The 14,413-nt window shown below is 50.2% G+C and overlaps 5 protein-coding genes across 5 annotated transcripts; 4 read left to right on the top strand and 1 right to left on the bottom strand.

The window, feature by feature from the left end:
• Positions 1-77: 77 nt before the first annotated feature.
• Positions 78-594, top strand: ASPZODRAFT_17890 (hypothetical protein; the record flags this gene model as incomplete). Its single annotated transcript, XM_022727109.1, has 4 exons — positions 78-110; positions 162-285; positions 358-391; positions 450-594. 4 exons carry the CDS (start codon positions 78-80, stop codon positions 592-594), a joined length of 336 nt encoding a protein of 111 aa, XP_022579490.1.
• A 624-nt stretch (positions 595-1,218) lies between these two features.
• On the top strand, positions 1,219-2,512 carry ASPZODRAFT_17889 (hypothetical protein; the record flags this gene model as incomplete). Its single annotated transcript, XM_022727108.1, has 5 exons — positions 1,219-1,302; positions 1,360-1,393; positions 1,455-1,703; positions 1,754-2,320; positions 2,382-2,512. 5 exons carry the CDS (start codon positions 1,219-1,221, stop codon positions 2,510-2,512), a joined length of 1,065 nt encoding a protein of 354 aa, XP_022579489.1.
• A 1,502-nt stretch (positions 2,513-4,014) lies between these two features.
• ASPZODRAFT_70158 (hypothetical protein) lies at positions 4,015-4,846 on the top strand (the record flags this gene model as incomplete). Its single annotated transcript, XM_022729648.1, has 2 exons — positions 4,015-4,457; positions 4,519-4,846. The coding sequence occupies 2 exons, from the start codon at positions 4,015-4,017 to the stop codon at positions 4,844-4,846; spliced, it is 771 nt and encodes a 256-aa protein (XP_022579488.1).
• A 191-nt stretch (positions 4,847-5,037) lies between these two features.
• Positions 5,038-12,350, bottom strand: ASPZODRAFT_70336 (hypothetical protein; the record flags this gene model as incomplete). The annotated part of the gene is made up of 6 exons (XM_022729661.1): positions 5,038-6,380; positions 6,453-7,217; positions 7,286-8,913; positions 8,984-9,320; positions 9,383-10,822; positions 10,880-12,350. 6 exons carry the CDS (start codon positions 12,348-12,350, stop codon positions 5,038-5,040), a joined length of 6,984 nt encoding a protein of 2,327 aa, XP_022579487.1.
• A 750-nt stretch (positions 12,351-13,100) lies between these two features.
• ASPZODRAFT_39994 (hypothetical protein) lies at positions 13,101-14,348 on the top strand (the record flags this gene model as incomplete). The annotated part of the gene is made up of 2 exons (XM_022728312.1): positions 13,101-13,257; positions 13,336-14,348. Coding segments are annotated over 2 exons (1,170 nt in total), but the record flags the coding sequence as incomplete, so codon positions are not given.
• Between the last annotated feature and the right edge of the window lie 65 nt (positions 14,349-14,413).

The raw sequence follows: 14,413 nt of genomic DNA, 5'->3' as shown, positions 1-14,413 counted from the left end.
TGTATTCAACGGAGTGTAGCTTACACTGTACAGAGGGCGTCTTTTGCTATATTCACAGTATTTGGCTGTCATCTCAAATGGACCAGAACGAGGAAGTCGGCTTGGAAGAGGTATGTCTGTCTGAATCGGGGCTCTGCTCTGGGATTGACTGAAGCCCGCAGCGTCTCAAGTCTGCCCTCTGGCTGGCTATCGGGAAGATCGTCGACGAGGAGACCCTCAAACTCGGGGTCAACGCGACACCTCAGTTCATTGGGGCCTTGACAGAGCTGGTTTGGACACAAATTGGTACGTGCCAGCACTTTCCTTTCCCGCCTGTTGGATCCTCTTTGTGTGGTTGATGTTGACTGACATGATCAGAGAACGTCAGCCAGGATCTAGAGTCATTCGCCAAGTAAGTGTCTACGAGAGGAGCCATCGAGGAGTGTTGACGTCGGAATTTCCGATTTCAGGCATGCCGGGCGGTCAACCATCAACGCATCCGACGTGATGCTTCTCACTCGCCGTAACGAAGGGCTGGAGTCGATCCTGCGTGCCTTTATCGACCAGCAACGCGGGGAGGCTTCAGCCGGCAGTCCAGTGGCTGAATCTGATTAGAATCCAGAATCCAGTAATTCAATTGGTCGGATCCTTTTACCATCTCATTCGAAACAGGTTTTCAGCTGCGTGCAGGATAGATCGGCCTACCAAAGACATGTTGGATGAAGTTTTGCCACACTCCGCAGACAGTGCATCCCCCCAATCTTATATCGGCGGACGTCATGACCACGGTTTCCCCTACGAAGACGGGCAAATCGCTTCCATCAAATGACAGGTGCTTATTTGGAAGGAATAGTCTCGTGGACGGTCTGCGGCAAATGGGACGAATCTACCTAGCTCAGCCTTCTGTATCTTGTCATTGACAGGCTGGCGACACATATACCATACCTATGGGTGATGACCTGAAACGTCACACCCCATTCCCCCAGGGGTAATATGTGGAGCAAGCGAGAGCGTCCAGAATGTCTACTTGTTTCTAGATAGATGTCAACCTGATGGGGCTCCTCGCTCATATACATCGCCACTGATATGCGTTCGAATAAGAAGCGAATCTATATAAATAGAGAAGCGTTTGTCTTTTAGACCATACAACCCGTTTATGGATAGTAAGTACATTGCTCTATAATGAACACAGCAGTCAAGCTCGTCAGTCCACTCCACACCACGCTCAAAACGTCAACCATGAAGGCGGCTCAGTTTCATGGACGGGGTGACATTCGGGTTGATCAAGTCGAGGAGCCGCGATGTGGCAAGGGGCAAGTGAAGGTAATACCTTGAGGTCTCATATCACCTTTCTTCACCTTTCCATGGCTAATGGAACAGATGAGACCTGCCTACGTGGGAATCTGTGGAAGTGGTATGCCTGGCAGTTCAAAAATCTGTCTCAGTAATAAATTGTTCAATATCTGATCGACTAGATCTCCATGAATTCACCGCTGGCCCTGTCTTGATCCCCGAGGAACCGCACGCTATCACAGGCACAAAGTATCCGGTCACGATGGGCCACGAATTCAGCGGCATCGTCGAAGAGGTCGGAGAGGACGTCACACGCCTCTCGCCTGGCCAACGGGTAGCCGTTCGGCCTACAATCTTCGACCGGACGTGTTCCGCTTGCAAGATGGGGTTGGAATATTGCTGCGAGAATATCGGATTCATCGGGCTGAGCGGTATGACCACCTTGTTTAGTCTGTTTGTCTTATAAAGCCTAATGTTTTAGGATATGGCGGTGGCATGGCAACCCACGTTGTAGCCCCCGTCGAGCATTTCTACCTACTCCCCGACACATTATCGCTGGAGGTTGCGGCGCTGATCGAGCCTCTAGCGGTAGCATGGCATGCCGTCAGCATCTCGCCCTTCCAAGCCGGCGATAATGTCCTAGTTCTAGGTGGGGGGGCAGTAGGGATCGGCGTGGTGCAAGTTCTGAAACTGCAGGGAGCGAAGAACATCATCGTCGCCGAGCTGATGGAGAACCGAAAGAGACTCGCGCAAGAATTCGGTGCCACCGTCATTGTTGACCCGCGCGAAGACGATCTCACCCAAACCGTCCGCTCGATCACCGCCGGGCAAGGTGCAGACATCGTCTTCGATGCCGCGGGCGTGGAGAGCGCCCTGAACAGCGCGATCCCGGCGTGTCGCACCCACGGGACGATTGTCAACATCGCCGTGTGGGAGAAACAGCCGGCCATACGGGTGAATGAGCTGATGTACAGCGAGATCATGTACATGGGGGCTGCGTTGTACGACGAGAGCGCTTTTGTCGATGTGATAGAGGCATTGAACAATGGTGGGTGGACCAGAATGAAATCCACAAGGCCAATAGCACCCGACTTACTTATAATGAGCAGGCCAATTGAAGCCGGAGAAGATGATTACCAACAAGATCAAGCTGGATGACGTGGTTGAGAAGGGATTCGAGGCGCTGGTCGAACACAAGGACCGGCATTGCAAGATTCTTGTTGATGTGCAGGCTGGTTGACTTCTGCACTGAGGCTGTATTTCTATAAAAAAGTGAAGGAAATACTAACTTAACAAGTGCCTATTAACTGAGGTAGTTCAATGACTTGAAGTATAACTACAGTGACTGCGCCGGTGACTCCAGTTGGATTCAACAACAGACACGGAGTCAACGCTTTCATCTGCATCAGATCACTTTGAGATCTACAATCACAATTACAACCTTGAATTACAATCTAGAATTACAATCTACAATCTGCAGCTTACTGACACACGATTTCAACGCAAGAGATCATTAAGCTCCATTCCTCCACCATCGCAGGAAGATTATACCACCTCGCTCCCAGGTAGAGGGATACAGCCTTTCAGTCGTGTCAACTGATAAAGAGGTGTTGCAGGAAAAAGACCATACAGTACTACCAATTGCCTTGACAATGTTTAGTCCTGAGTGGAAAGCAGAGAGCGACAACTGGATGAGTCTTCGACAGCAAAGAATTTATCGCCAGAGACATCAACGCGATAGCCACTGCTGTGATAACTGGGCAGATGGACACCGATGAAAGGCTGGAAGGCCCGAGGAATATCTATTCTGGATACCTAAGTCGTACGCGTCATGGAGCAAGTCTACAATAAGCTTCCTTCCGATCTGGATGATAACTGCTAACCAAACGAGCTGTTTAGAAGTCTCCCAGATCTTGCTAGTCAAAATGCAAGTCTCCTCGATCAACGACCTCTACGGCATCATCGTCAGTCTATGCGAGCATCCAGCATAGAGAGCCGTGAACTGCCTAATTGTTCTACTGGACTGCCATTGTCGCCGAAAATATAGCAGAGATATTGATGTGTCTCTAATGGGGTGATGAACAAAGTACACCAAGTGGTAGAATTGCAGGGTATGCTGGCTGTTGATATACTATCTATAATAATAAATTATCATCTCAATGGAAGAAGTTTGAATATATAAATCAATCAGTCTATATATAATAACTACTGCCATCCTATGTAGTATACTACTGCCTAGTGACAAAGTACAGTGGCTGTGCTTCCAACCCAGGCTCAACATTCTAATTTGATTTGCTCCTATTATTAAGTCCTTCTCAATCCCTTCCAGCCATTCCGTGGAACCCGAGAGTCCCTTGAGTCTTGACTGTGTCGAATCATTTCCATCTGGGCGATTCAACCACTTCAATCAGAGTGCGATGACATCATTGTCTCCCCCTCGATCTACGGTCTGCAAATGACGGCGGGCGATCATGAAGACTCAATTCCAGGCCCTCTACTTTTCCAGTATCCAGCGTCCAATAGCTTCTACCGACCAACAATGGAGGCAAACGGTCTTTGCCTCCACTGATGTGCGCTGCGACCCTGGAAGGCTGTGGGTCATGCAACGACCCTTGTATATGAGCGACAGAATTCTGCTGCCTTAACACCGTTTCTTTCAAAAGAACCTGCTTTTTCCCATCAACTTATTGAAATAAATTCCCACTGAACAGCTCATTCAACTGCCGTATACTCGGAGTCAACATGGCCGGCGGCGTCGTTCTCCGCTTCGTCAGCTTTGCGATTCGCATCCTGCAGTTTCTCGCCTCGGCCGTCATCCTCGCCATCTACTCCTACTTCCTCGCCGTCCTCGCCAACCACAATGTGTCGATTCCGCGATGGGTCAAGGCCGTCGAGGGCCTGTCTGGCGCCGCCGCCCTCTACGCCCTGCTCGGCATCCTCCTCACCTGCTGCCTGGGCGGAGTCACCTTCTTTGCCGTCCTCGCCGTCGGTCTCGACGTCTGCTTCGTCGCCGCCATGATGGCCATCGCCATCATGAACCGTCACGGCACCCAGTCCTGCAGTGGCACCGTCAATACCCCGCTGGGCGACGGCGACAGCAGCTCCGATTCCTCTACGACAAAGGCCAATCTCGGTCTCACCTGCAGGCTTGAGAAGACGGTCTTTGCCGTCTCCATGATTGGAATGTAAGTCACCATATATTTACTTTTCTAAAATAAGAAAAAAGTCATAGTGTCTAATTTGCAGCTTTCTCTTCCTCTTCTCCATCCTCTTCCAGGTCCTTCTCGCCCGGAACCACCGGCGCCAGAAGGCGTTCGGCCCCTCGCCTGCAAATGGATACACCTACGAATCCCATCGGCCTCGGGGCTTCCTCTTCTGGCGCCGCAAGAATAATGCCCCTGAAACGGAGAACCTCAATGAAAACGATCTCCCGGCTCATCCGACCCCGCAGGACCTCGAGTACCAGGTTAGCCCGGAGAAGACGCGCTTTCATAACGGATTCTGGGGACGGAACAAGAACACCACAGATGGAGTTAATGGAAATACCTATAATGGGACTTACGGCGAGTACTGAGTAGAACACTCTAAATAAATGATTGGTTTGCCACCAAACGGTTGCAAAAACGTGGGCTGTGATGAGTCTGATGAACTTTTACTACCTAATGAATAGATAGAATTGAAGATTGAATCAAGTACAGGATGTAGCATTGCTGTCAACCTTCTGGGATATCTATTCAAGACAGATTGTACTAGTAATCCATCTCATCAAAACAAATTCAACTGCGCGTTGGAAACGAAACAAATCCCCCCAGCACACCGGTATCCGTCGCTCTGTTTGACCCAGTTATATCCTCCCGAGCAGACCCCCATCTGTCGCAACTTGGCCCGGGCCTTTTGATCCTGTAGACGCTTCTGCTCCATTTCCTCGCGTTTCCGACGGATCCGTTCGAGTTCTTCCTCTTGTTTCCGCCGAGCCAATTCACGCTCGATCCGCTCCTTCTCAAGCTTTTTCTTGGCCTCCTCGTCCTGCTGTCTTTGAGCGTCTTCCACAGCCTTGATCGCTTCCAGTTCCTCCTGCCGCACTCGCTCCATCTCTGCTTTTGCTGCCCGGTCTTCTTCAACAAGTTGCGCGTACGCTTTCTCCCGGGCCTCCGCCGCCGCTTTGTCCCGTTGTAGCTGATCGTACACTTCATCCGACACACCCGCGTCTCGGGGCTCCGTGGGATTCGCGGTTCTAGAGTCTGTGATGTTTTTAGTATCGTTCGCATTCGATTCTTGCTCGGGTGGCGGCCCTTGAGCCGGAGGCGGGTTATCCTGGGTCGAGCTTCCGGTGCTGACATTCTGACTCTGCGAGGATAGGTCGTCGGTAGCAGCAGGGAGGGGATTGCTGCGTAAGAATTGTCCGATGGGGTTGAGTGCCGTCTGCCGGTCTTGTCGTTCATTGAGTAGTGTGTCTATCTCTAGCAAGATGATGCTCTCCTCCATGCGGAGCCTACCGGGGGGTGAGTTCTGGAGAGCGCGTCCAAAGGCACCTTTGGCCAACGTCTGCACATCGCGTGCATTCGCCCAATTGGTGATTTTCGACAGGGTGAGAAAACGATCCCGTAAGCTGTCAATGAACTCCTCGCGGGGTTGCTCCAGTACGTCGAGGCAGAAGGAACCCTTCTTCTTCACCTTGGACTTCTTTTCTTGCAGGAGCTGGGTCAGTAGCGAGATGCAGTCGTTCGGAGACAAGCTGGGGAACTGGATCGATTCGGGAAAACGGCTTGTCAGGCCAGGGTTCGTATCCATCAGTCTGTTGATGTCTGCATCGTAGCCCGCAAGGATGATAATGAGCTTCTGGTAGAACTTGGGCTTTGTGATACAGTCCACTATCTCATCCATTGCCTCCTTGGCAAATTGGCCTTCCCCAAGACGGTAGGCTTCGTCTATGAAAAGGATTTTACCCATTGCCTTTTCAAGCAGCTTCTGCGTCTTGGGGCCCGTATGGCCGATATATTGCCCAACAAGGTCAGTCGCGGACGCCTCGACAACCTCGGCAGCCGCCAAAAAGCCCATATCATAGTAGACTTTCCCCATTTTTCGGGCAGTGCTTGTTTTACCCGTTCCTGCAACAGGCGTGTCAGTATTCCTCCCTTCTTACTTCATGCGAATAGTCCAAGCAAGCATAGAAAACATACCAGGAGGTCCACGAAAGAGAAAGTTGAACGGAATCTGCTCGCGAGGATCCATTTCCAACTCCCTCATGTGCTTGACAGTCCGTCTGTAGCCTTCAAGCTGTTTGACTATCTCTTCGCACCCGACAACGCCTTCAAACAACTTTGGAATGTTAGTATCTGCACGTTCTCCCCTGTCAAAATCCGGATCAAGGTCTTGTGGCTCCAGTGTCGATGTCGACTGGTTCAATGAACGCTTGGTAGACGAGAGCCGCTGCTGATGACGAACTTTCGCACCATTCAGCATGATGTCAATCTCCCCGGCATTGCCGAAATTTGGCCGATTCCGGGCTCGTTCAAGAATCTCAAGGGCAACTTTGCGGCCGCGCGGAGTAGTATCGAAGCCCTGCTGCTTCAACTTGAGGTCGAAGATTTGTCCAAGCTCACCCTCGTTGAAATCCTCAAAGTTAAACGCTTGATCAAGAGGGAACCGTCTCGTTAATCCAGGGTTGACCTTCTGGAACATCGCTTCCATCTCGTCCTTATAGCCTAAGAGAAGAACGCATCGGTCGTCTCCCGGGGTGCTTTGGACTTCAGCGACGATCGTGTCGATGACAGCAGTCTTGAACGAATCAGCCCCAGAACCATTGCCATTTCTGTCACCATTTAGCCCATACGCCTCGTCAATGACGAGAACTTTCCCGACTGTCGATGCCAGGATCCCCTTCGTGGTCTTCTCTGATTGTCCAAGGTAAGCACCAACGAAATCAGCCGGGTTTTTTACAATCACTAATATAGTAAGCAAGCCGTCAAAGAGTGATATCTTTTTGTCCTTGGAAATATATCGCCATACATACCTTCGCCATTGGACAGCAGACCTAGATCTACCAAAATCTCGCCATACAGTTTGGCCACAGTGGTTTTTCCCGTCCCAGGAGAGCCTAGAAAGACACGATTCAACGTGAACTCTACCGGCGGCTTTTCTTCCAGTTCCCGCTGGTAGTTGAACTGAATGCTGTCTAACAGGGCCTTGATTGTCTTCTTCACGGCGTCTAGACCAATCATTGACTGAAGCTTCTCCCAAGCTGAGCAGTCTTCAAGTGCCTGTGATGGCTCCGGGCCGATAAGGTCTTCTTTGGTGAAGAGGAGGTCATCAACGGAGCCACCTTTGGTCCTCCTTTCAAGGGCAAGGCGTTTTGCCTGACGCTCAGAAATGCGTGCCCGTGTATTCTCAACAGCACGGGCATTTCCAAACCCCTCGCGGCCGCGTCCACGTCCAATCCGACGGGCAACGATGCGACAATACAGCCCACCCATACCATCTTCGGCTTTCATGCGACCCTGGTACCTCTTGTTAATTCCGTACTCGAGGATCTGCAGAAGCTCATTGTCGGTATAGTCGTGGAACTTGAGCTCGTGGGGAAATCGACTTGGTAATCCGGGGTTGTGGCTGAAGAATTCCTCCATCTGGCGTTGATATCCTGCCAAGATAAAAACAATCTTCCCCGTCAGGTTCTCGACTTCGGCGAGAAGGAAGTTCAAGACCTGGGTGCCTCCGGAATTTTGACCTTGAACCAGCTGATACGCCTCGTCGATGAAGAGTGCACCGCCTCCATTGTTCAGAATAGTGTCCAGGGTCTTCTGGCACCCGGTAACTCCATCATTTGCCAGGCGCGAGCCTGTCGTTTCCACAAAGAAGTTGCCGGGAAGAACACCTACAGAAGCAAGAAACTTGGCATAGAGCCGTGCGACGGTCGTTTTGCCTGTCCCTGGGTTCCCAAGAAACACAGAGCCGAACCGTTCGGTTTTGATGTCCACTTTCTGGCGAATGGTAGTGTCTACCTGTAATTTGACGCCGAGAAACTTGCTTTTGACTTCTTCTAGCCCGATCATGTCCATCAAAGTATCGATCTCGGGGCTCTGAGCGTTCACGTATTTCTTCTGCCATTCCCACTCTTCTTTGGCGGCAGAGACTTGTTGTTTTGGCTTTGCCTTCTGGACAACACTTTGATCCTTGGGTCTTGCAGCAGGGCTCTCTGGAGTTTTAGGGCTGCTGACTGTCGTCGATTTGCTTGGCCGATCTGGCGAAGGGGGAAGCGGAAGATCTCTGATCTTTAGCGAGGCTAGATCTTGTTGCAACTGGTTGAGAACATTCGTCTGATCTTCCCGTTCGCGCTTGTCCTTTTGCAATCGACGCTCATGTTCAATCTCATCCTGTAACTCTGCAAGTTTGATTTCATACTCTCTTTGGCGCCGTTGCCGCTCGATGTCGAGCGCTGTGTCCCGCTGCCGCTTCCTTTCCTGAGCCAAATCTTCTTTTTGGCATTTGGTGCAGTTCCCTTTGGCATTCACACAAGCTTGCGAGACGCGGTGGTTCCGGGGGCATTCCCACTCTACAATCTTATAACATGGCATCTTGGAATGATCGGATAATTGGTGGCATTTGGAGGGGCACTCGTGGATGCCGCAACTGAGTTTCACACCACTAATGGATGTTAGTATAGTTTTCTATACCATCTTATGATCTGCTCAGGTATGACTAGACGATAACTTACCAAGGCTCGGCACACCCGCCATCCGGACACTCGATATCGAAATCTTCCTTTGTCTTTAGAACAGCTGTTTTGTGCGGATGCTGCTCGCACTTGACGGGGAGGCCGTCATATAGGTGGCCATTGGCGTTTATAAGATTGACAAAAGGGACCCAGGCCGTCTTCCCCTTCTTGCTTTTCGTGAATGTGTTAATGTTTCCTACCATAATCAAAGTATTCCTTGCACGGGATAGCAAAACGTTCAATCTTTGAGGGGCCGCCATGAAACCAATATCACCGTCCGCATTGCTCCGAGTGAGGGATGCGATGACTATATCACTTTCTTCTCCTTGGTAGTTATCTTCGATTTGTCATTAGTCTTTGACTTCAAGAACGTGAGTATTTAAAAAAAAAAGGACTCACCAATGGTGGAAATGCGAATACGTCGGTTGTTATATCTTGCACTTGCCTGGGAGAGAAGACCAGCCTTGACCAAGTCGTGAGAATCCAAGTCATTGAGCCAAGGGTCATTTTCTTTCTGTAGCTGTTGGCGGAGAAGATGTAGCTGACCCAGGTAAGGCGTGAGAATGACTAGTTTGTCTGTTCCGTATCCTTGTTGTCCGAGATACTTGACAATCTTCAAGACGATGTCCACCTCGAATACATTCCATTTGCTACCTTTTGCTCCCTCGTCACGCCGATCAGAAATATCAGAGAAGGTAGCTTCAGGTTTTTCATGATGGAAAAAGATCACTCGATCTTGAAGGCCACGAGTTGAAGGCCGGTTCATTGTCTTTGCATCATCTTGCAGATCAGGGTAGGTCAAGTGCCGAACAAGCGTTGATATCTCTGGAATCATGCGATGCTGCTTCGACAGTGTTGTGTGTGGGTAACCGGCTAGGACCAGACGCTCAAAAAGGGATCGGTTCAGGTCGAATCCGTCGCCCTTTTCAACTGTTAGACCGTAATTGTTTACCTTTGGTCTAAGCTGTTGATGGTCACCGATGAGTACGAGCTGCTTGGTCTCCGATGACATTGCTGTGAGAATGTGCGACTCCAGGATCTCGCCGGCTTCCTCTACGAGGATGATGCCAGGGGAGACAGCTCGCAGATCCTCTGTATATTTAGCAGCAGCCGTTGTCGTGCAGCCTATGATGCGCTTGGACTTGAGGATTTCCCGGGTATTCTCGTTCCAAATTCTGTCTACTGACCCTTGACACCGATTAAAATCCCGACAATTGCTGGAAAGACTCGTCGCATGTTCCTCCAGTAGACAATGCATCCATTTTTGAATATGAGCTTGCCGGCTTGGACCATCCATTTCCCACGCCTGACGGGCCTCCATGGACATTCGGGTTAAAAATACCTTGGCTTCTTCATCTTTACCTTGCGCCCAGAGATTGAAGAGATGGTCAACTGAAATCGCCTTTCCATCCTTTCCAGCGATGGACATGCCATCTTCCTGCTCAGGCACAGACAATGCCTCATAGAAATCTGGTTCTTCAAACTCGAGGTATTCAAGTAGCGCCTTCCAGTTGGCGCTGGATGACTGGTATGCCTGGAAGGCACTGACAAGTTTTTCTTTCAACTCTCTCGCTTCCGTTTTGAGTTGGTCTATTGAATTCCAACTTTGGGTCGAACGTCTGTAGGAACTTGTCTGGCCTTGGAGACGTAGGAATTCAGTTCGTGGTGTGCACTGTGATCCCAGGCGTACTATTGCTGACGCCTGAATGCCAATGTCAAGGAAATCCTCCAGGAATTGATCTAAGGCATGGTTGGTATAACACATGACTAGAATCGTTTCTTTCGTTTGATCATGAAGGACCTTTGCAAGCAATGCTCCAATAAAGGATTTTCCAGTGCCTGTATATATGATTAGTATCAGTGACCAAGGGCACTATAACCAATTGGTCTGCTTACCAGGAGGGCCCTGGATGAGACTCAGCCTCTGCTTCAATCCTGAGCACAGTGATTCGAGCTGCGAGGGGTCAAGTCTGACGGGCTTTTTTGTCTGTAAAATATTCTGAAGATTCCCAATTCCCTCGTCTTCTAGCTTTAGCAGAACTGAAGGCGGGACAAGCCTCGTTTCAGCGAGCTGGTCCTTTTTCGTGTGAAGTAATAGCTCCTCGGTGAGAGCAAGATCTGGTATGCTCTGAAGACATTTCAAAACTGGCTCATAAGCAAATATGGGGGTGTCCACTAGAAGGAACTCAACATCCTTATACATTTTGAAGTACAGGAGAGCTTTCTTAAATGCCTCGTGACCGGCAATGAGGAGCATGACGACTGGAGGACTCGATGCTAGAGTATCGATATCACGGTCCACGGTAGCAAAGGCCACGATCTCATTCTTGCAAACGAGACATCCCAACGCTTGATGCTTTAGGAAATTCCGGTTGTCCTTCAAGAATGCTTTTTTCTCGGCTGAAGAGTCAAATCGCTTGAGTCCCTCTAGACCTTTTCTACACTGAATTCCAAGGGTACATGGTTTGTATCTCCTTTCATCACCGCAAGAGATCGACACCAACGACAACTCTCGAAGTAAAAAGGCAGAGCGTTTTCCTTTCTTTTTGCCTCGAGCGATCTGGAGGTCTTCGCGTAACTCAACGAGCATATCCTCGCGCAGGAGCCGGAATTGGTTGTCTAGATGGGCGTCGATGCGTGCGTCTGCTGGTAGATTCGATATCTCTGATGCCTGACGATAGAACGGTTTTTCAGAAGACAGAAACTCTTGTGCGGTGGGTAGAATAGCAATTTGCCGGAAGTCCACAAAATCATTATCGTGACGACCGCCGGGCACATGGCCTGAAGCATTTGTCTGAGCACCCGAGGATTTGACGAGAAGAATTCTCTCGATCTTTTGCACCAAGGTGCGTATCTCGACGGAGGAAGATCCCAAGATAGTTGCATTTCCAAGAACCATCCGAGAATCTTCCAGGACATCAATCTGAATTTGGTCTGAAAGCGAAAGAAGCTCAACCAGCATCCAAAGAAGAGTCTGGATTGCACTGGAGTCAAGCTTCGAGGCCCTCAGCGCATCTAAGAAGGCATTCCACAACGTCGGTGGTTCGATCAAGACCATAAGCAACTGCTGAAGGAACTGTCCATTGCAAAGCTGCTTGATCCTTGGATCCGACAGATACTGTATGAATGGGGCGGTTGTCTGTTTGATGAAGTCGGCTGTGAGATTGAAGCGCAAGGCAGTTCTGAGGGCCGTCAGAGTGGTTTGGCTGGCGACGATACGCTCGACACAGGCTGGAGGATCTGACTGATCCTGAACCGCTTCCAAAAATCGTTTCAGGTCAGCTGTATTTGCGATGGTACGTTTTCCGCTGATGGTCTGATCGAAGAGCTTGGCCAGCCGGGCAGATCTCTGGGCTTGGGAAGACATTCCTTTGAAGCTGGAGAAAGGTAACAGTACTGTTAGAAGGTACTACTGAGATAGAATCAGCCCTTTGTGGAAGGTAATATAGGCCAGTTCCACAGAAAATGATAAAAGTAGAATCAACAAGAGGTAGTAACTATACTCTGATGAGTGTTCTTAGAAGGTTTCTGCTCTTTAAAGCTGCCAGGGTGTTGCAAACAACCCCTCATGCAGCTCCAGTGCGCAGCGTTTGCAAGGCTGAAACCTCTCAGGCAGAGGCTGTTGGCGACCAACAACTCCCCAGGCGGCAAATACTTCATTGGCCGATAAGCTGCGCCGCCTGCGCAAAATTCAAGGCAGATTGCAAGGAAAAGAAGCAGGCTGAATCAAACGAGGCGATGTTTGCGTGTCAACGTTCCAGACAAGAAGGCGAGAGGGTATTTGAAAGAGCGCGATGCCGGCTCTCCACCAGCTCAGTTTCTACTGCAAAGAACCAACCTCTATAAGACTTGCAGAGTAACTGGTTACTATTTGAAAGTCTCTTGTTGCTGCCTAGAGGGTCGTCGTCTTCTCTATCCGTTTACATTTCATCTATAGTTTTTCAATTTAGGGATTCCTGTCCTATTGGAAACCCGCCACAAATCTCTCCAGCCAGAAATGTCGAGCAGAGGGAGAAACAATTCTTACTATGGAGGAAGATTCTCTTCTTCCGGTAGATCTAGTTGGAGAGCTACTGGGCGTCAGTCATTCAGAGCTCAACAGGAGATCGAGAGACCCCCGTCTCCGCCTCTGGGAGAGATTCTGGCAACCATCAGTGAGACGGATCTTATTGAGGCCTTCAGTTTGGAAGATGTATCTACCAAGATTGAGGACTGCGAGACTGTTGCATCTTTCAACTGGCTGAACAGAGCAGATCCGACGATTGTTGTGCCAGGTATGATGAACGTTCCCTGTGGTGGTGAAGTATCCCATAAACAGACAAGAACTAATCTCTCACCGCGTCGTATAATAGGAGAACCACCGGCCTGGTCACCTCTTGATACCCCCAGAAAGCTCTCAGAAGATTCCGGTCAATACTTTCGCGACCAAAATGCTGCTCGTCTGCCCTCATACCCCCTCCAGCCCGCCGTGGAATCGATTTTGTTGGAAGAGCCGACATTTCCCACAACGGAGGTGGACATCGTCGCATGCGGCAGCACCTTGGGGAACCTCCTGCGTTTTGTGCGCAAGGTGGACAAGCCATTCCGAATGCTAGTTGAAGTAGTCGGGTCGACTGTGTTCTTCATTCGCAGGGAAAATACCCCCACTGAGCTCATTCAAGGCGTGTATGGCTACGGCCATACATTTCCGGAGGCGTACACCACCTGGGCTCCAGAAGTGAAAGGGTCTGAATCCAGCCAACGAATCATCCAGTACAGCTTTGGAGGTGCAAAGTGTCTCGTTAGATTTGAAGCCGACGGCTACCACCCGGAGATGGTTTCTGGTTCTGAAACGGAATCCAGTCTGATTCAGCCAACGAACGAAGAAAAGGAGGATATGGAGGCCAGTGAGAACTCTCTGCTGGCAACCCTAAGCGGAGCAAGCATCGGAATGCATCTCCCAAAGAGTTCAACCCTCATCCTGAGACCTGGTGGAAGGCATATCTCCCAGGAAGCCGTGTTCGACCTGAAAACCAGAACGATCAAGAAGGTCGATACAGATGTTGTGGGCGAGGAGCTGCCCCGACTTTGGATCTCGCAGATCCCCAACTTCATCCTCGCCTTCCACAACCGAGGGGTGTTTGAAGAGATCCGCAAAATCGATACCCGGCAGAGAGTCCAGGAGTGGGAAAGGGAGAACAAACCCACGCTTTGCCAATTTGCATCGCTGCTCAACAAGATCATCCGATTTGCTCGTGGCTGCGAGGAAGAGAGATTTGAGCTGCGGCGGACTGAAGGCAGCAACACGCTAGAGTTGAGGCGGCAGTGCGATGACGCTTGCCGTGCGCTACCTGAGCATTTGGTCGCGCGTTGGACAACCGAAACTCAGCCTGGTTGTCTCCTACTTGAAGACAGTGAAGGGATACACTCGGGAGACTACAGGGATGGCTT

This window comes from Penicilliopsis zonata (genome assembly GCF_001890105.1).
Source record: "Penicilliopsis zonata CBS 506.65 unplaced genomic scaffold ASPZOscaffold_12, whole genome shotgun sequence".
Classification (NCBI taxonomy): Eukaryota; Fungi; Ascomycota; class Eurotiomycetes; order Eurotiales; family Aspergillaceae; genus Penicilliopsis; species Penicilliopsis zonata.
This window is presented reverse-complemented; position numbering and strand designations above follow the sequence as displayed.